Source organism: Raphanus sativus, chromosome 7 (genome assembly GCF_000801105.2).
Source record: "Raphanus sativus cultivar WK10039 chromosome 7, ASM80110v3, whole genome shotgun sequence".
NCBI classification, from domain to species: domain Eukaryota; kingdom Viridiplantae; phylum Streptophyta; class Magnoliopsida; order Brassicales; family Brassicaceae; genus Raphanus; species Raphanus sativus.
Window position 1 is genome coordinate 10,112,633 of NC_079517.1, and position 20,440 is coordinate 10,133,072.

At 34.4% G+C, this 20,440-nt stretch overlaps 5 protein-coding genes and 1 non-coding gene across 7 annotated transcripts; 4 read left to right on the plus strand and 2 right to left on the minus strand.

Moving 5' to 3' along the window:
* Window positions 1–662: 662 nt before the first annotated feature.
* LOC108815954 (probable arabinosyltransferase ARAD1) lies at window positions 663–2,553 on the minus strand. Its single transcript, XM_018588497.2, has 3 exons — window positions 1,968–2,553; window positions 1,497–1,889; window positions 663–1,238 (listed from the first exon to the last, which is right to left on the minus strand). The coding sequence occupies exons 1-3, from the start codon at window positions 2,436–2,438 to the stop codon at window positions 822–824; spliced, it is 1,281 nt and encodes a 426-aa protein (XP_018443999.1). The 5' UTR covers window positions 2,439–2,553; the 3' UTR covers window positions 663–821.
* A 597-nt stretch (window positions 2,554–3,150) lies between these two features.
* LOC108815004 (uncharacterized) lies at window positions 3,151–8,533 on the plus strand. The gene is made up of 21 exons (XM_018587662.2): window positions 3,151–3,663; window positions 3,744–3,829; window positions 4,010–4,111; window positions 4,341–4,447; window positions 4,526–4,626; window positions 4,763–4,850; window positions 4,992–5,080; window positions 5,258–5,397; window positions 5,482–5,647; window positions 5,744–5,879; window positions 5,986–6,079; window positions 6,179–6,308; window positions 6,405–6,464; window positions 6,566–6,684; window positions 6,765–6,886; window positions 6,979–7,203; window positions 7,290–7,450; window positions 7,545–7,708; window positions 7,835–7,917; window positions 8,005–8,090; window positions 8,162–8,533. Exons 1-21 carry the CDS (start codon window positions 3,445–3,447, stop codon window positions 8,303–8,305), a joined length of 2,622 nt encoding a protein of 873 aa, XP_018443164.1. The 5' UTR covers window positions 3,151–3,444; the 3' UTR covers window positions 8,306–8,533.
* A 5,378-nt stretch (window positions 8,534–13,911) lies between these two features.
* Window positions 13,912–15,612, plus strand: LOC108814758 (60S ribosomal protein L17-2). 2 transcript variants are annotated; one of them, XR_008936483.1, is made up of 7 exons: window positions 13,912–14,026; window positions 14,119–14,155; window positions 14,241–14,281; window positions 14,583–14,916; window positions 15,005–15,072; window positions 15,156–15,322; window positions 15,560–15,612. XR_008936483.1 is itself a non-coding variant. In XM_018587382.2 (6 exons), exons 1-6 carry the CDS (start codon window positions 14,024–14,026, stop codon window positions 15,198–15,200), a joined length of 528 nt encoding a protein of 175 aa, XP_018442884.1. In that variant the 5' UTR covers window positions 13,912–14,023; the 3' UTR covers window positions 15,201–15,339. The 2 variants fall into 2 exon arrangements, 1 of the variants encoding a protein (XP_018442884.1); XM_018587382.2 differs by lacking the exon at window positions 15,560–15,612 and having other exon boundaries at window positions 15,156–15,339.
* Window positions 14,346–14,479, plus strand: LOC130498233 (small nucleolar RNA snoR74). The gene has a single exon (XR_008937154.1). It is a non-coding gene; the product is annotated as a small nucleolar RNA snoR74 (small nucleolar RNA).
* Window positions 15,613–16,637: 1,025 nt separating the features above from the next.
* Window positions 16,638–17,208, plus strand: LOC108816014 (uncharacterized). Its single transcript, XM_018588565.2, has one exon. It carries the CDS (start codon window positions 16,799–16,801, stop codon window positions 17,024–17,026), a length of 228 nt encoding a protein of 75 aa, XP_018444067.1. The 5' UTR covers window positions 16,638–16,798; the 3' UTR covers window positions 17,027–17,208.
* Window positions 17,209–17,955: 747 nt separating this feature from the next.
* LOC108815341 (F-box/kelch-repeat protein At4g38940-like) lies at window positions 17,956–19,020 on the minus strand. Its single transcript, XM_018587976.1, has one exon. The coding sequence runs from the start codon at window positions 19,018–19,020 to the stop codon at window positions 17,956–17,958; it is 1,065 nt and encodes a 354-aa protein (XP_018443478.1).
* Between the last annotated feature and the right edge of the window lie 1,420 nt (window positions 19,021–20,440).

Sequence of the window (20,440 nt, forward strand, 5' to 3'; positions counted from 1 at the left end):
CAGTTAGAGGAAGATAGACACCAAAGTTCACAGTGTATGGTAATTATAGAAAGTTTGTAGGTTTCATCAATAGATGCGTCAAGGATCCTTTTTGGTAGTGACTTCAATGAAGACTTGATATTACCTTCAGTCAGGGACTGGAATAATTAAACAGACTTGCTTAGAACTGCAGGAAACTAAATATGCAAGATAATCAGTACACTTTCTAAGATGGAAAAAAGACATTACTATTGAGAGATATCAGGGAAGTTCGGAAGAACATCTGTGAGCTCCACAATATCAAGGTGGCGGGAGTTGATCCAGTCCTTAACCCTTGCTAGCTGCTGTTGAGATTCAACTGAATTATGTGTATCATCTTGAAGCATTCGAAGAGATAGGTGAAACTAAAAGAAGTTTTCTTATTCAGCAAAGTCAAGCTTTTGCGCTAATATTTACATAGCATTTCACCTTCATCCACCTCTCCATTATTGTCATCTTGTTTTTCTGTTAGATTATCAAGTTTACTCAGTTTAGTGGAGCAACACAGCATACTAATATTTTTTTGTGAGTCAGATTATGTTACACACAAAGTGTTATGCAGGTAGAATGTAAAAGATCTGAGTAAATATCATATAAGAAAATAAAATGAGCTTGTTCCCTCTTTGTCACTACAAGTGTACAACAATAGGAACTCGATCATCTCAAACCTTAAAAGATAAAAGTACGTATCAGCCTATAAATAAATCATGAAACTCAAAGGTAACAAAAGAATAAACTATTTACAGTTTTGGAGGGTAGAAACAATGCAAAAAAAAAAAAACTTGCGAAGAAATTGACATTCTTCAGAGCCACCAATCAGGGACTTTCAACCTTCGGTTTCTATGTACAGCGAGCTTGACATCAGGGATCTTATGTTTCACCTGTCTCCACAACATGTTAACCGCGTCTTCTCTCTTGGGAGGGAACTGGAACTCGAAATGATGAGATACATTCTTGAGATGCTCCCACATTTTCAGCCATTTCTCCTTGGGAAACTGGCGGAGGCTGTCGAGGATGAAGCCTGGCTCGAGCGCCTCGTCCGCAGAGAAAAAGACTGAGAACTCCGAGTAGTCTATCTCGTCTTCGAAAGGCAGCTCGATTTTGTCGCTTATGATTACAGGAACGCAGTGACTGACGATGGCATCGAATAGTCGGCATGAAGATGGAGTGTCTCCAGCTGGATGCAGACAGAATTTTGATGATCTCATCCCTTCCGTAGACTGATGATGACAAGCAAAAAAAAAAAATACAAGAATGATTATCACAGTGAAGACTGTTGGGATTGTGTGAACCCATGTCCAACTCTTTATTATCCATTTTGGATTCGAAGGCAAAGCCCGCATGAATTTGGTTTTTAGGTTCCTTCGCAAAAGACCTCGTACTAACCCACAAAAGCAACAAAGATAAAACCAAGAACTAACCGATTCGGTCCGAACCTCCATAATTCAAAAAAAAAAAAAGATAACCAAAGAACTTACCACTTGGATGTTTTGTGGTGTTGCGGTACTTTTCTCATAGTGAACATCAGAGTTACCAGCTAGTAACTTCTCCAAGCGTACACGGATCTTACCTTCAGCTTTCCTCGCTGTATTCCCACGGAAGTAAACAAGCGTACTGCGAGCCTCATAGGGATCCAGAGCATCATCATCTGTGAAGGACTCAACAACATGTACGTAGGGTGAAACCACGTCTTTATCGAGATTCGCCATCTCTTTTGGGTAACGCCCAAAATCAACGAGAACGAGGATCGACGCGTTCACTCGTTGCCTCAAGAATCTGAAAGCGTTAGGATGCGTCATGGGAATCACATGGTCTCTACCTCCTGAACGTTGCCAATACTTTGAATTCTGGAGATACTCCATTAACTCAACCTGACACAACAACAACACAAACAAGACACATTGATATTGGGCGATTTCATAATTAGAAAGGTTTTGACCTTTTTTTACCTGTAATAGCCGGTCAAGTTCGGTATCAGGATCGGTCATGTTCTTGCCGTGAGTGTTGAAGCTCAAGGAAGAGAAGAAGGGGACGTAGAAGGCATCAGCCAATTCAGGATCAAAAACCCTAACCGCCTCTTTCTCTTTCTCTTCGTGGTAGAGAAGCGAGGCCATGAGCCAGTACTCGACGCTGTGCTGCCGCTTGACACCGGAGGTCTGGTGCCAGGAAGGGAGGTTCTTGGCGGTGATGGGGTCAGCGTCTGAGATGTGAGGATCCATCATGGCGAGATTGAATTTGCGGGGGAGATCGTACATGAAGACACGGAGAGGTGGGCCTGTGGTGGTGGTGCAGGGAGAGGAGGAGGGGTGTGACTGAAGCTGTGAGAAGTATGGTGTAGGGTCGATTGTGCCCATGTAGATTGAGTAGGAAGCGATGAGGGAGACGAAGAAGACGATGATGCATATGGTTTTTCCGTACATTTCTTCTTATTTTTCTTTGTCGAATTGATGAGATTTGGGGTTACAACGGTGTCTCTCTCTCTGTTGTGTTTTGATTGCAACGAGAGAAACGTATCGAGTGATATAGACCAAGACATTGTTTCAGTCGCTTGGTTTAGTTTTCGTTAGCTAGATTGGTTATTTTGGACATGACCATAACCAGACCATTTTAATTTGGACCAGTTAGTTAGCTCATGGTCATCATGTACAATTGATATCCCACTTATCCCTCCATTAAGTTGAAAATGTACAGAGGGTTCTTTTCCAAAGAATCAAGGCCCTCATTCAGTATAAAACATTCGCTAAACTTAAAAGACATCTTGTATATTGAACAAATGATTACATGTAAGTTCTGTGTGCAATACCCAAGAGGCGAGAGACTCGAGAGAGCGAAGACATTCTAAATAGAGGTGTACCAGAAGAACTTGTACGCCACAAGAAAAGTCGTATTCCTGAGAGTTGGGTAATTTCCTCCAGATATATTTCTATAAGCGAACTCGAACCTGCTCCATAGCACTTCTGATAGATTTAATTTGTTAATCATATCTTATCTGACTATCTGAGCATGTTCGAAAGCACGTCTGCTACAAAACAATTTGAATCAGTCATGTTCACGTTATGGTTATGCCATAGCGTGTCAGACTATATTACATAACAAAAACAGAAAAGCATATATTTTCAGTTTACTTAATTTGGTTACTCACTTCAATTTTCCTAAGTACAGAATTAGGAAAGCTGTAGCTAAAAAGAAGCGGTCAATTACGTAATTGATTAAAAGAATGTGGGGACTTTTTAAAGTAACTTTTTCGGACCCACCGAAAAAAAGAACATTTTCTTCTCCGACACACCCAGCGTCATCGACGGTCTGCACGTTCCCGTTCCCGTTCCGTTTCACCGTATCTTATTACATATAACAAAACTTTGATCCATCCTTGTCTTTTCTAACTCCGAAGATTCCTCCGATTTGACCATCTACACTACAGTAATCATGGCGTTTTGGAGGAGGCAGAGCTCTGGAGACGCCACTGCCTTCAAGTTCCTCTTCTCACTCGCTTTCCTCTACGCTTCAATGGCAGCCATTGCCTACTTCGTCCTCCATACGAAACACATCTCGCCGCTTCCCTTGGACGCGCCTCTCGATCGGTTCTCCGAAGCCAGAGCCGTCCAGCACATTCGTGTCTTGGCGGAAGAGAACACCGGTCGTCAGGTGTGATCCGGCGTCTTTTTCGTCCAACTATCTCCCTCTCTCTCTCTCTTTATTTCTGATGGGGTTTTGTACATTTGTAGGAAGGACGACCTGGGCTTAAAGAAGCTGCAACATACATTAAAGCGCAGTTGGAGATGGTCAAGGACAGAGCTGGTCCTAATCTAAGGTTCGCTTTTTCTCTTTTTGACCGAATCAAACAAAAAAGTGGTATCATGAGTTGTTTAATAAATGCTCACTCCAACTACATCTCTGCACTCAGTACATATATTAATTGATTCCAAGCTAAGCTACCAAAAAGAATGTTACTTTATTTCTCTGAAGCTGGAAATGAATGATTCCTGTGTAGGGTTGAGGTGGAGGAGGCTCAGGTGGATGGCTCATTTAGCATGATGTTTATTGGCCACAGCATATCACTTGGATACAGAAACCATACTAATATTCTTATGCGGTAATTCTTATGATTTACCCAAAGTTTTCTTCTTTGTAAAATGTGCTCTAGGCAAATATTGCACTTGCCTCTGTCCATTGTGTTAGATTTGTTATTTGTATTTATCATTCACTTTAGGCCTTCCTTGTTTGTGTTATTTTATTCAGTCATCAGTAGTCTGCAACATTCAATGATTGTGTCCCCACTTATTAATGCCTAAACATTTCATCCTTTTCCTGTTTCTTTGCAGAATCTCTTCGATGCACTCTCATGACACGGATGCATCTGTATTGATGAATGCACATTATGATAGCCCTATCAACTCCCCTGGAGCTGGTGACTGTGGGTCATGTGTAGGTGCGTTTGTTACATCTTTTTAGTTTTTTTTTTCCATTTATACCACTATATCATAGCGTTGTGTGTCTCTGTCTGCAGCATCACTGCTTGAAATAGCAAGACTGGTAGTGGATTCTGGATGGGCCCCGCCTCGACCTATAATTTTTCTCTTCAATGGTGCTGAAGAGCTTTTCATGCTGGTAACACATTTATGGTGCTTTGTACTCTTTCATGAATGTGATTGGTAAATAGGATGAGGTTTATAAATTATAGTCTAGCTGATGAAACTAAGCTCATACTTTACATGGTGGTGTGGCTTTTTGCTCGTGTGTTTAGGGCTCACATGGCTTCATGACGCAGCATAAGTTGAAAGACACCGTTGGAGCTTTTATAAACCTGGAAGCTTCTGGGACAGGTGGTATTGGTAAGCCTCTGGCCTATGTTTTATGAGCATTCCCTTTAAAAAATCATCCAGATTTTGCGAAATTATTAACGAATAAAATCTTTTTACTTATGCTAAGGTCCTTTTCCCTCATACATTATTTATGATGTTAATGGCTGGCAGATTTGGTCTGCCAATCAGGGCCTGGCTCATGGCCGTCCAATGTCTACTCTCAAGCTGCAGTGTATCCAATGGCGCAGAGTTCTGCACAGGTCTCTCTCTCCCACTCTTTCACTCTTTCTTGCTATAACAGAGACATGGGCACTTCTACACACGTTTACTCTGGTTTTGCCAAGTGATTTTGGGTTAAATGATAAACTGTATCCGACCATTTTGGGTTCTAGTTCATCTCAGTAATTTACTATAAGTTGTCATGTGATATCCCCCAGGATATTTTCGATGTATTTCCGGGAGACACCGACTACAGAATGTTTGCACAAGATTATGGTGACATTCCTGGGCTAGACATTATCTTCCTTCTCGGTGGTTACTACTACCATACTTCCTTTGATACTATTGACAGAATCATGTAACATTTATGTCTTTATTTTTCCTTGCTATTATTTTTTATTATTTAGTACCAACCTTGCTTAACAGAATGTCTTTAAACCAGACCTGGAAGCATGCAAGCACGTGGTGAAAACTTAATCAGTGTGCTTAAAACCTTCACGAGCTCTTCTAAGCTGAAGGTTGCAAGTGAAAGAAAGTCTCTTGACGTGGATGCTAACAGTGACATGGTTGAAAGAGCTGTCTTCTTTGATTACTTAACAAGGTTCATGGTGTGTGCTTTTGCCTTCTCTCTGTTCATCATTTTTTCTTTCCATAGCTTGTTTACAGTCTCTCTTGACAAGCTGAAGTCATGAAATATATATCAGGTGTACTATCCGAAAAGAGTGGCCATGGTACTTCACAACATTCCATCTGCTCTGTTTCTTCTTGCTCCTTTCTTTTTGTATATGCGGGAACCTGGGAGACACCCTTTCTTATCAGTCTTCTGGGCTTTCTTGAAAGGTAATAATAATGTGCAGTCTTTTATTTTCTTGATATTTTTTATTGTCATGTACTCGTTTCCTCCTTGTGGAGATCTAACTAACAATTTAAATGGTTGCCTGATTAGGAGTTATACACCACACCGCTGGGATTTTACTTGGTGTCATCTTCCCAGTTCTCTTTTCAGTCATCAGATTATTCTTTGCTTATCCCATGAGCTGGTTGGCTTCATTTTACTTTGTTACATTTTAATTATGCTAAATAAAGGTGTTTAAATTGTTGGTTGGGGGAGGCTCACTAAACTTGTTGTGGAAATGCAGGTTTGCTCATTCATACTTAGCTTTCTTGATGTTCATCCCCTGCTCATGTTTTGGTCTTTTGCTTCCAAGAATTATCTCTGATCGCGTCTCACATCGCCACAGTGTTTCATCTAAGAAGATTATGAAAGTTGTAAGGTCCTTATTCTTCTCTTGCCTCAGTTGCATTGCATCATCCCTGTTCTATTACTAGAACATGTCTCATTTTTGTAACTAATGATCTTTGTAGGATGCATCTGATGAAGCAAGGTTTTGGGGAGCATTTGGGCTCTACGCTTTTATAACTTCGGTATGCGCTTTTGTTTGATCAGTTTTAATTTACTCCTTACGACAATATCTTGTTATTTTTGTTAAGACTGATTCATGACTAACTGAAAAAACATTTTCCAGGCATATTTTTTTGCTGGATTAGGTGGAGGCTTCTTGACATTTGTCATCTGCGTTTCTATGGTGTTGGGGTGGATTGCTTTCTGTTTATCTGCTAAGTCATATGGCTATGATTCCCTCAAGTAAGACATCTAGTTTATTGTTTTGTAGACGATATATCTTTATTTTAAACTGTTGTGTGATAAAAGTTCATCTTATCCAGGTCACCGATGTTTTATGTGACAGCTCTTGTTCCATGCCTTGTGTATTCTGTCTATTTTGGTGGTTTTCTTGTACTGTTTTTGATTGAGAAGACAGGAATGATTGGAGTTCCACCCCCTTTTGGTAATTAGTTTTACTGAACTCGATCATAATACTTGTTTCAATTGCAAGTCATTAGGTAAAAGATAATTATTGTACAAGATGTTGCTTTGCAGGGTTTTATCTCGCAGATGTAGCAGTAGCTGCAGTCATTGGCATTGTCACTAGCTTTTGTGTGGGTCCAATAATACCAGTTTGTGATCGTTGGCTAGCCAAAGCTTCCATCTTGAAATTCTTGCTGAACTTCACCGTGGTTATGTTTGCGGTATCATCACAGTTCTTTCCTTATAGCAAAGATGCACCTAAGAGAGTTGTACTTCAACACACAGTCTTCTCTGCAGGTAAACTTTAATCGCCCATCTAATATGGAACTGTTATCCATTTTTTGTATATATTTGTCCTAATGTTTTAAATGTGCCTTTTGTAGGTGGAAATGAAATTACAGACTCAACTTACGATTTAGCCATCGTTGATTCAAATTCTATGGAGTTTGTTTTCAAGCATACTCCAGAGGTGGCGGAGAAACTTCATGCTGGCCCTTCTTTTTCATTGGGCAACGCCGAAGTGTCTCCTCAAGAAGCATGGTTGGTACGTTAGTTAATTAGATTATCTCCTCCTTACATGCAGTTGACAAGACAGTAAGTGTTTACAGTTTGAGTAAAGATTTGTTTGGTATCTGCAGGCACTTTTCCCTGTTTCTTGTGTAGTAACAAAGAATGGGAGGTTCCCTGCTAAAGTCAACAAGATTATGGATCGATATAGCCACTTCCCTCACTTGAAAACTCACAAACCACCAACTACATTAGAGAACAGAACTCGCCGAGTTCATCTGGAACTCTCTCTCGGGTTAGTTAGATCCAATGTTTAAAAATCACTAGGCGATAGTTAAGAGCTTTGTAGAGGTTGGATCCATAAATAAACTCTCTGTTGGCCTTGTTTTGCTGTTAACTTCTGCTAAATATTCATTTGCAGCTCGTTGGAGGAGATTTGGGTCACAGTTCTGAACATAACTGGGCCATTATCAGGATGGTCCTTTGCAGATGGGAAACTTCCAGGTCACGCAACGGCCCCTTCCTTTTTCTTCTCTTTAGCCATTTACTAAGAAAAATTGTAAACCAAAATGGTCTTAATAAATGTTGCAGCTCCTGAACACCCAGAGGGCGGTCCTCCGTCTTACATATTGAGACTGAGTGGGAACAGCAGTGAGAAATGGATCTTCTGGTTAGAGGTGAGACCACGCTTCTTGTTCTAAAATCACTTTTGTTAGTATTCATAATGATTCCAAGTTGATTATGGCAGGCTAATAGCGAAGAAGAAGTGAGAGTAGATTTAGCTGTTCTTGATCAACGTCTTGACGAAGAAACTAGACATTTGAGAAGTCTTTTCCCTGGATGGTCTGATGTCATTGCCTACACTAGCTTTCTTTCTACTTACTTCTTCTAATCAAAATCTATATCTCTCCATTTTGTTGTTTCTTCTAAAATAATAGAGAATAATTCGTTCTTAGCATGTGACATATTGTTCAATGTTTTTTTGAGTATGAGTTTTAATAAACATGTAATAGATGAACGATATATATGATGATTATCTTTGTTTATTAGTATTTGTGTAAATTATTAACTTGGTTCTTTAATAATGCATATATGTATAATTTGATTGGTTGAACTTTAAGCCTGAAAAAGTCTAACAACAATTCAACAGTGTGATTATCGTAAAGTTAATTGTCACCATCTTAAGAATATTGAGTATTCTGCTTTGTGGGAGATGGTATTAGAGGCAGCATGGATATTAAACGGTGTATGATGAACTAAAGCGATTGATCGTTTGGAGCATAATGAGAATCTAAATCACTCTACAACACTAAGGGGTTCCTAGGGAACAGTTTTCCACCAAGGGGTCCGTGGAACATTTAATCTTCCTCTACTTATGAACGTGTGATAGTAGTCTTTCAATTTTGTTGTTGATTACTCTATACCTACCCCATATAATCTTATTCACAGATTACAATCTAGGAAAATAGTTGATTACATATGCTTTGAATTAAAGATCACGATTGAAATTTGCACTTTTCCAGGATAAATGTCAGCATATTCTAAAGTTACACAAATGAAAAAGGCATTGTTTAAAAAAAAAAAGGCATTGTTTGAAAGTAGGGAATGTCTCAGCTCAAGAAAATAGGTTGAGGAATGGAAGCAAAAATGTAATATGTGCAGCAGCTAGTAGAAATATATGAGTTAGAAAAGAATTGTGTGAATGACTTTTAACTCTTTAGTTTAGTTAATAAAATTAATGTAGTTGATAAAGTTAATTTATAAATCTGATTTCGTGTTTTAATTTTGGTACAGTTAGTTACAACGTATTTTATTACGTCGCTGGTCACCTAAAATATGAGTGTTTTTGATCATATGCTGACAACGTTTTGTTAAGTAAGGTAACTTTCTCTAATTTAACATTTAAACCAAAAATGTAACTTTCTGAACAAGTAGAGGTTCGGCCCGGGTTTTTTTGTGTCGTAGAGGATTCAACAACAAAGTAGAAAATTTGAGACAGTAGTAATGCAATATTATATTGGCTTGTTTTTTTTTTGGTTTTAAGTTTTCAAGTTTAAGCATAATCATTATTAATCAAACAAATTGAGCTTTGGAGAAAAAATGATTTATAAATAAATAAGGTCGGTCCCTCAGTAACAAAAAGGAAATAAGGTAGGTTTCTCCTCATATACAGTGAAACTTCTATAAATTAATAATGTTGGGAATACACCAAAATTATAATTTTTTTATTAATTTATAGAAATTATTATTTTATCGATATACTCCCTCCGTTTCATATTATATGTCGTTCTAACCTTATGCACACAGATTAAGAAAACATTTAATTTTATATATTTCCAAAATAAAAACACTATTACCAATACACCTAACCATGTATCAACCAATAGAAAAATAGAAAAGAGAATATTCTCAATAAATTTTGCATTGAAAACCGAAAACGACACTTATTTTGAAACAAAAAATTTCCTCTAGAACGACATATAATTTGAAACGGAGGGAGTATTAATTAAACCAGCAACTCAGTTTGAGACTATAAAATTATATTAATTTATAGAAATTTTTAGTGTATATTAATTTATCGAGTATTAATTTAAAGAGGTTATACTGTATATATAACCAATTCCTCACCCTCTTTTACATCAAAAAAAGTATCACTTTCTCTTTCGCAAGTACGCAACGATGGCAAATGTTTATAAATCAATTAGGTTCATTATTGCCTTCCTCTTGATCACTTTATCAGACCTGTTTTCTGAGGCACGTGTTCGTCTTAGTGTTCGTCTTACACATACCTGATCAAAGTGATACCGTCAACAAAAACAAGAAGCAACTGAAGCCACTCGAGAAATTTTTTAAGATTGAGAAAGGTTCAAGACCAACGTCAATTTTTTCATTGAATCTAAAGATCTATTCTGTTTTTTGGTTCAATTTATTCGATTGTTTCTTCTCTTTCCTTACCATGCAAATACAAGTTCATGATGTTGCCCGAGTGGATTTTACGGTTATGGTTCTTGGGGTTTGTCTAAGAATCTGAGATTACCAAGTGTATATACTGTGCATAATAAAGCAATTGTCGTCAGTTATATAGTTGGTTAAGCATAATTAATAGTCAATTATCGCTTATACAATTCTGACTGGATCAAGAAATCTAGTATACTAATATATTAATATGAAAAATATTTAACTAAACGCCAAATAATAAAAATATAAAAATGTATTTATAAGTTGAATTTACAAAATATGAGAAGATAATCCAACAGAGCATTTTAGTGGATAGTTTTAGTTTGGTGTTTCCACTTTCCTCTTAAAAATTATATATATATAACTTTTAACATAATATTACTAGATGTTTTATCCACACATACATATATATTTTTTTTTACAAATACTTAAATAAATGTATTGTTGAATTAAATATCAAAATTTTTAAATCAAACATTGAAAATATACTATTTTATGAAGGTTTCAATTTCTTAATTTTTCACTTTTATTAATTTAATAGAGTTTGCTAAGTTGATTTAATAATTCTACTGATAGTAAACCATCACGTCTAGTGTATGCTAAGTCGATATTTTTGCTCTAGTAAGTGGCAGATGCTTCGATGGCGGCATGAGCATTTTCAGCCTATACATAAACAAAGATGTTACCCAGATATGCACAAGCTTTGTAGATTCTAATCGAAGTCAAATAGAGCCACTCGTAAAAGTCATCTCCATGCCAAAAAAATGAACAATAAAGAGAATACATATAACCAAAGCAACAACATATAGGAATTTGAATGTTACGGTGGAAATCAGAGAAACGAGAGAAATGACACCATCATTAAAAAATTGCTTCAGACTTTTATATTTACGCAAATTTTTAGTTTTTCCGTAACATATCTATTTATATATAAATTTTTAAATTAGATACAAATATAAACTGAAAATATAATTTATCTAACTTCAATATTTATGTAAATTATTGATGTATTAAATTTGTTCCTCTTTTTATTTAAAGAGTTATATTTTAGATCAAAATCTTTTCTATTTGAATCAAATTATCATTAGACGACTTAGATTTGAAATCAAACACCTAATATAGTTGTGGATTGAAAAGAATATCGTTAACACTTAAAACATTAGAACATAATTAATATAAAATAATAATTAATAGATATCATATATTATCAATAATTTAGATCTTAAAAACTGTGAAACAAAAATATATAATTATAAATTATAAACTATTACCTCTGTATTCACACAAACAAATCGAGAAAACATACAACAGTCTCATTAAATTTTGAAAAATGATACTTGCTTGCATACTTAAACCACAACATACATGTCAAAAGCGTATCACCGAATTTTATGAATTCAAATCAGCATCAAGTCACAAAATAACAGTATAATATAAATCGTTGTATAACCTTTATTATATAATAACCGCTTTATACACTAATAAACAACAATCACTAATATCCCCTAGACTATATTTGAGAAATGATTTTGCCACATGTCTTCTCTACAATCATTCTCACAAAAATAATATGACATGACTACTAAAATTGATGACATGTCTTATAGATTAATATGACATGGACAATTTTTGCCACATGTCTTCTCTACAATCATTCTCACAAAAATAATATGACATGACTAATAAAATTGATGACATGTCTTATAGATTAATATGACATGGACAATTATATTTAATGTTAATTTATATTTTTGGTAAACTTTTTAAAATATGGTAATAACTCATATATTACATTTATTTTTGATTTATATTTTTGGACTTTTTAAAAATATGGTAATAACTCATAAATCATCATTAAAATAAATATATTCAATTATAGCATTTCAAATTTCGAAATATTATTTAAATTAAAAATATTTCAAAAATATATACATATTTTTAGAAAATTACAAAAATTAAATCATAAAATCAAATTAAATCGTAAAATCATTAGTTTCTTATATATCTACAGATTTTATAAATATTTTTTAATTTTAATTTTTGAAAATTATGAAATTTTCATCCCCTAGACTATATTTGAGAAGTGATTTTGCCACATGTCTTCTACAATCATTTTCACAAAAATAATATGACATGGCTATTAATATTAATGACTTGTTTTATAGATTAATATGACATGTACAATTATATTTAATGTTAATTTATATTTTTGGTAAACTTTTTAAATATGGTAATAACTCATGTATTACATTTATTGTCGATTTATATTTTTGGACTTTTTAAAAATATGGTAATAACTCATAAATCATCATTAAAATAAATATATTCAATTATGGCATTTCAAATTTTGAAATATCATTTAAATTAAAAATATTTCAAAAATATATACATATTTTTAGAAAATTATAAAAATTAAATCATAAAATCAAATTAAATCGTAAAATCATTAGTTTCTTATATATATATATATATCTACAGATTTTATAAATATTGTTTAATTTTAATTTTTGACAATTATGCAATTTTACATATTTAATTAAAATAAATAGATTGAAAAATCTACCTAAGATTATAATTTTAAATATATACATGCACATTCTTAAATATATTTCAAAATAAACAAAATTGTTTTTATCTTAATTTTAATGTTCAGTTAAATCAATTTAAATTAAAATATTAATAAGAAAAAGAAAATTTATAATATTAATAAAAAATAAATATAATTTATATTTATCTGTTGGAAAATATTTTAAATTTTTTTTACTGTACATGGTGCAGGAAAACACCTAGTAAATCCATATATATATATATTAATAAAATACACTAATAAAATGAAACACAATATGATCTAACTACACACCAACGAAGAGTGATTTTAATAGATTAGATATAAGTTTTCTTAAAAGGTAGATGATATATTATACACTATATGGTATAAGACCGTATAGTCAATGACAGTAAAGTTACTCAGAACAAAAGAAACACCTTCAAATAATTTCGATCAAAGGTTACAAAGAAAATGTTCTTCAGCAGATCATATACATTCTAATTTCTTTAAATTAATACTCTATAAATTAATATACACTAAAAATCTCTATAAAATAATATAATTTAATAATTTCAAATTGAGTTTTTGGTTTAATTAATATATCGATAAATTAATATTTCTAAAAGATGTAGTTTTGGTGTAATCCCAATATTATTAATCTATATTTCACCGTAAGTAGTTACACATATATGTGAATACAATCCTTTAATCTTCGAACAATTTCTTTTTAGTATAAGCTTCATGATTATGAATCAAAATCTCTAACTCATGCCATTTACAAATCATTTTAAGTATCTCCTAAATTCTGATGTGAAATTTCAACACAAATTCTGTAAACCAAAATTAGATCAGAGAATCTCAAAACTCTCGACAGAGAGGTACATGGCCCGTGAAGATATTTGCTAGGGACGAAATAAGGCCTAGTTCATCAAGTCTTGACGGGCTATTAGAGAAAGCCCATGAGTTTATATATCATATGAGAAAAAGGCCCACGTTGAAAGATAAACTAGGTTTCTGCTATATTTTAGGGTTTCACTCTATAAAGTCTCTCCACAACTTTTGTCGGATCGCTTCTGCCGCCGATCTCTTCCGTTAGCCGCAGCCATGGTAACTGCCTTAAGTTCTTCTCTCATCATCATATCTCTCTATCACGAATCGTACTTCTCATTTTCTTATTCTGCGTTGCTATTTTTTCGCAGGTGAAGTACTCACAAGAACCTGACAATCAGACCAAGTGTAAAACCTCCTTCTCAGCTCCATTTCTCGCTCTTTTGTATTCGATTCTTTCTGTTATTTATTTGATTTTTTTTTTCTGCTGTAGCTTGCAAGGCTAGAGGATCCGATCTTAGAGTTCACTTCAAGGTATGAACTCTCTCTCTTTCGATGTGGTTAGATTAGGGGAATGGTAGAGATTTAACCTGATTGAGAAAAAGCAGAGATCTGTAGCTATTTACAAATCTCACGTATACTTCAGGGACATTGAATTGGTCATCGTGATTGGGTGAATCTTAGTTTCATTTTTCTTATAGCTATAAAGATTCAGTACATGATGGTACATTGATTCTAGTTAGTGAGTGACTAATTGTTTCAGTTAAATGATGATGTCATATTCTTGATTTAGTTCTCATAGTGTTTTTGTTTTGTTTTGGTTGTTTTGAAACAGAACACTCGGGAAACAGCGCACGCCATCAGGAAGCTACCATTGCTCAAGGCCAAGAGGTACCTTGAGGATGTGATAGCTCACAAGCAGGCTATTCCTTTCACCCGTTTCTGCAGAGGTGTTGGAAGGACTGCTCAAGCTAAGAACAGGCACTCCAACGGTCAAGGACGTTGGCCTGCTAAATCTGCTCAGTTTGTTCTTGATTTGCTCAAGAACGCTGAGAGCAATGCTGAGGTGAAAGGTCTGGATGTTGATGCCCTATTCATTTCGCACATCCAAGTGAACCAGGCTGCGAAACAGAGGAGAAGGACTTACCGTGCTCATGGAAGAATCAACCGTAAGTTTTTTTTTTTTTGAGATTTTGTAAGTGACTTAACATTGGTCTCTTGTATGATGGACTTATTGGTTCTTTTCTCGATTTGCAGCTTACATGTCCAACCCATGCCACATTGAGTTGATTTTGTCTGAGAAGGAAGAGTCTGTCAAGAAAGAGGTAATATACTGTGTCTTAATCTCACGATGTGATGTCTTAACCAGAGTGATTCTCAATTTGTTTATTATTTTTTATTATTGTAGCCGGAGACCCAGTTGGCAGCCAAGTCGAAGAAATCAAGTGCTTAAGCTTTCTTTGTTTTTTAGTTTCTACTTTTTGTGTTCGTGAAAGAGATTTTGCTCCCTTTTCTCCCATCTTTGCAAGACAATGGATAGATTTTCTTGGATTATTATTGTTGGTGTTATGAAAATTAAACTATTTAGAGCATCTTTATAAGTGTAACTCTAAAAATGACTCTTAAACTTTTTTTTTTTTTGACTAAAAAAAAATAAAAAATTTAACCAATCAGAAAGAAGAATAGAGAAACGGGACCTACAAAAAGCTTAAAACTTGCCTCTTGCATAAGAAGAGAGAGGGAAAGGTTTTAACAAAAATGTGGGCCCATATGATTAAAACTATCTCAAGAGTTACACCTATAAAGATGCTCTTATCTTTGCGTTTGTAGTATTTAATTCTATCTTAATATTTTTGCTAAAATTATATCCGTCTTCTAGGACATTTAACTAGTGTGGAAATAGACAGTAACAGACCACTTGTCTTCCTAAATGTTCTTCGTGTCTCTTTGTTGTCCTCGGACCTTGGTCGCTTGGACAATTAGGTTGTCCTCTATGTCGCTGTCTTCATGTTATACTCGTCTACCTCGGAGATCATCATCTGTATCCGGGGTTCAGCTTGTTTCACCACCCATGCCTCTGATTCCTGATTCGTCCTGTGACCAAACGAAATATTTTGTTCTAGGAGAATCAAACAGTTACCTGACATCACCTTTTCCCCTCCAAAAGTCCCAAGTTGAATCTCCTCCCTGACTCTGATCTCTTAACCAGTAGTAAGGGGTTACCTTTCCCACTTCTCCTTTCACAACATATCAAGCAATTCTTGAAGCCACATTTCTCCTTCTCAGTCTTTTGTATCTAAGGCAAGATTTAATACACACGCATTGTCACAATATGGAAAGTGATTGAAAAAAACGCAAAACAAAGGGTACAACACAGGGAGACAGAGGGAAGGTGCAGCGAGATAATCACCTTCAGAAACCAACAGCAATGATGCATTTCGAATTCTATGTTTGGTATTGTTTTACGATGATCATTTCGTAAAACGTAGTCGATACTCACAAAAGCTATTTAATTTGTTAAGTTTTCCAGAAAAAAATTACTCACAAAAGCTATTTATACTTTTATATCACCGTTAAGTTTGGCAGCACATCGTATGTAGATTTACTATCTCATCATTTCCGGTTGGCTCCGTTCTTTTGAATGTTTCGCTGTAATGAAGCAGTCGCGCCTTTCGATCTCAATACAATGGGTCAAAAATTCTTTTAATATGTTTGGGAATAGTGAAATAATTTTATTAATGATTTAAAAAAAATCCCATGCCGCCCATAGGAAGTGCGTGTGCAACTCCTATGTTACATAGTTTTGACACAAGCAAGACTTGCTAAACCACATGCCATTGTTTTCTTTCTTTATATTATAACTATTTTAGTTTTTCTATCTATTCAATTCAGCGGCTCCCACAGAAAACTACTCTCCTCCACCATTTTTATGTCTATCTGTTCCCAACAATTATTGATTATATATTGACGCACACATGCATTCTCCATAGTCCACAGATCAAAAACAATCACCAATTCTTTATAGTTCAAAGATTTTCTGAGCCCTCATCAATGGCGCCATCAGCTGCAATGCTCATACTTTCGCATCCTCTGATTAGCCACAAAACGACAAATCAGTCTCCATCACCGCCAGCCTCTAAGTCGAGACGTATGTTCGATCTTCTTTTGCCGTGGAAGTCATCGGACAGTGAGGAGGTCGGTCTGGGCCGGCTAGTCTTTGGCGATCCCGCTACACTGGAGAAGCGTTTTCAAGAAGCTCTTGAACTTAGCTGCTGGTAATTTTTCACAATGTCTAGTGATATCGTTTCACTGGCTGCATCTTCGTAATTATTAAGCATTTTATTAATATTGTCTTGTAGATGGAAATAATGTAAAAGTAATGGTTTTACCAAACAAAAAAAAAAGAAGAAATGTAAAAGTACTGGTTGGTTTTATAAATAAAAAACAAACGAGAAAAGTCATCCGCTCATCAGCAAAATAATCATTGCAGGAATTGTTAAGAGACTCCTTAAACTAGCTATTATTAATCAGACAGAAGTGGTAATTGGTAAACTGGTAATGCAATTAGCAAAAAAGAAAAGGTTTCTCCATTATTGACAAATGAGATTGATAACATGATTTACATGTTAACTCTCACCTAGAGAGGGGATCTGTGAGGATTGATACCTTATAACACAAGTTTACTTTGATACCTTAAGAGAATTTGTGAACAACAAACTAAATAAAAACAAAACAAGTTATGGCAATTTTCTCTTTTACTTTCATTTGCAGTTAACCAAAATTTAAATACAAAATAGATAAACGAACCAACATGTGAACTGGCAACAAGCACATCCACTAACTAAAGGAAACACAATTCCACTAGAAAAAATAGAATAGAAATAAAGAAACTATTGAAACAATTGTTTTGATCTATGGCGACGTCATCTTCTTCTTCACATTGTATCTCATCAGAATCAAACAATTCACTATCACAATGTTAAAAAAAAAATCTAAAGCTCCACAATTTGACGAGATCAATCAAGGCGAGATGGCTCTTAATTTAAGAGCAGATGAACATCTCAAAATTCAAGACACATTTTTGTTTAACTTGGAACATGTTTCCATTCAGTTACATACTCTGGTAAGGAGCACCAGAGTAAGAGAAAGAACTGAGAGACTCTCAACTCTCAAACAAAGGCCCACCTCAACAATTTTGTGTTGTAGAATCAAAGCACAACATCTAGAGATTTCATAATGACAAAATTACTACCGATCAAAGCATGATCGCACCAGGACTGATCAACTCTACCCCAAATCTGACCTCCTTTGCGTCTTTCCAGCGAAATCTCGATACAACAAATCTCCCCAATGATTTCTAGGCTACGAAAAAACAAAACCAGTTTGCCAGCGTAATTACTCATAGTCACTTCCAAAAAACTATTAACACGTCTCATCCCAGCCAACAAATCATCCAAACCTTTCACCACTCTCCAGCACTTGCGCTCTAGATCATACGCTCTCAATTCGTTGCCACCAAAATCATCATCGTAAAAGAACAAAACATCATCAACAACACACCCGTTCTCAACCCAGTTGTTCGAACGCAGCCCCTCGTCCGTTTCACATTTGCCTTCCTTTGGGTCGTAAACAAAGCAATTCTGAAAACTCCTCGCGTACAACTTACCACTCATCACCACCAAGCTTATATACGTACAAAAGTCATCAGACAACTCCATCCATGGCATTGTCACCCACGTTTGTGTTTCTGTGTCGAACACCACCATCGCCTTTGACTCTGACTCTGACTTTGAACTGATACACCCAATTACATAGATTCTCCCGCAGATGACGTCAGCGGCTGTATTAAACATGGGGACAGGCATCCTCGGGAGATGCTGCACAGTGTGGGATGTACAGTCGATGAAGAAAGAGTTAATCTTACAAAACACATATATCCTTGAACCCACAGCTACAAAGCTTCCATCACTAGGCATATCAGGAAGCCCAGGGATTAGGACCAAGCCCTTGTCTCTGTCTTTGAGGGTATACAAACGGTCGACAATGTTGTCCAGGTCAAAGAGGACAACATAGAGACAATGTTCAGTGCAGCCCAACGAAGATCGTCTTGCGTATATCTCACGCGACGAAACGAGTGACCGGAAGTGCTTTGAAACGAGGGAGACTCTTGGATACTCACGTCTCGGTACACGCGCCAAGATGTCAACCATGATGTCCTCTGGAAGTGACATAATCGGAGACGACGACGATTGATTCTTCTCTGCCCAAGACATGTCTATGATTGCAAAAACCCTAATCACCGAGAGAGAGAGAGAGAGAGAGTACCAAAATAGTTGAGTTCCTTCCTCTTATATAGCTTATGCTATGCGTCTCGTAAACCAGATCTCAATTTTAAACTTCAACCGGCTTTGGTTTCTCTGAATCATCGACTTCTCTGATTGAACCAATTTTCTGACGACCAGGTTTTTTTTTAATCACTTATCCTACAACAACGTATGCGGTCAGTTAATCTCTCCTTTTTAAATCTATAATACTATATAAAAGTTTCTGCTATAAATCATTGAGATCGTACACATATTATTTAAAACGATCAATTGAAATATGACAAATCAGATTTTTATTTTATTATTTTTAAAAAATGTTCCACTATATCCAAAAAAAATAAAAATGAAACTAATATTATTTATATAACTTAAATTAATAAAATAAATATTAATATTTGACAACTTACTTAAATAAATGATAATTATTATAGAAAAATGGAAAATCAAAATAGTTATAGTAATAACAAATATTTTTTCTTAGATATAATAATCTATACTATATAAAAGTTGAGGCTATAAGTCATTGAGATCGTCCACATAAGATTTAAAACTATCAATTGAAATATGAAATCAGATTTTTAATTTTTTTTTTTAAATGTTAATATTTCCAAAAAAAATAAGAAATTAATATTATTTATATAACTTAAACTAACAAAATAAATATTAATATTTGACAACTTACTTAAGTAAATGGTAATTATTATAGAAAATGGAAAATCAAAATAGTTATAGTAATAGAAAATATTTTTTCTTAGATATAATAAATCTAAAATACAATATTTTATACCAAAATAAAATAGAAATTAATGTTAAAATATTCAAAGTAGAAAAACGGATTATTTTATTATTTTTTAAAATGTTAATATCTCCAATATATAAATGAAACGAAATTAATACTATATATATAACTTGAACTAATAAAATAAGTATTAACATTTGACAACTTGCTTTAAATGGTATTATTATAGTAAAATGGAAAATGAAAATTAGAATTGTAATATTAACAAAAAAAATATTTCTTCTTATTATATGTTGAGGCTATAAGCCATTGAACATATGATTTTAAACCACAAATTATAATATGCTAAATCATTATTTTAGTTTATTATTTTTGAATAAAAAATTCCAAATATATAATTTTCTAAAATAAAATAGAAATCCATAAAAATACAGTTACTAATAAAACAAAATTTAATATAGATCAATTAATATGTATGATTTTTCAGAAACTGAAAATATGTTCTTAAAATACAAAACTTTGTGAAATTTAAATATATAGTAATTTAAATCACTTATAATTTTAAATTACATTTAAATAACATAAACCAACAATATGTTTTTGAATATATATAGTTTTTATTTAGGAAAA

Excerpts from the sequence above, each read along its gene's own strand:
- LOC108815954 (XM_018588497.2), bottom strand. The coding sequence starts at position 2,438 with ATGTACGGAAAAACCATATGCATCATCGTCTTCTTCGTCTCCCTCATC. Across the intron at positions 1,890-1,967 it reads AACTTGACCGGCTATTACAG|GTTGAGTTAATGGAGTATCT; the intron begins GTAAAAAAAGGT and ends TTGTTGTGTCAG. Across the intron at positions 1,239-1,496 it reads CACCACAAAACATCCAAGTG|TCTACGGAAGGGATGAGATC; the intron begins GTAAGTTCTTTG and ends TGTCATCATCAG.
- LOC108815004 (XM_018587662.2), top strand. The coding sequence starts at position 3,445 with ATGGCGTTTTGGAGGAGGCAGAGCTCTGGAGACGCCACTGCCTTCAAG. Across the intron at positions 5,081-5,257 it reads TGGCGCAGAGTTCTGCACAG|GATATTTTCGATGTATTTCC; the intron begins GTCTCTCTCTCC and ends GATATCCCCCAG. Across the intron at positions 8,091-8,161 it reads AATGGATCTTCTGGTTAGAG|GCTAATAGCGAAGAAGAAGT; the intron begins GTGAGACCACGC and ends TGATTATGGCAG.
- LOC108814758 (XM_018587382.2), top strand. Across the intron at positions 14,156-14,240 it reads ACCTGACAATCAGACCAAGT|CTTGCAAGGCTAGAGGATCC; the intron begins GTAAAACCTCCT and ends TTTCTGCTGTAG. Across the intron at positions 14,917-15,004 it reads TGCTCATGGAAGAATCAACC|CTTACATGTCCAACCCATGC; the intron begins GTAAGTTTTTTT and ends CTCGATTTGCAG.
- LOC108816014 (XM_018588565.2), top strand. The coding sequence starts at position 16,799 with ATGGCGCCATCAGCTGCAATGCTCATACTTTCGCATCCTCTGATTAGC.
- LOC108815341 (XM_018587976.1), bottom strand. The coding sequence starts at position 19,020 with ATGTCTTGGGCAGAGAAGAATCAATCGTCGTCGTCTCCGATTATGTCA.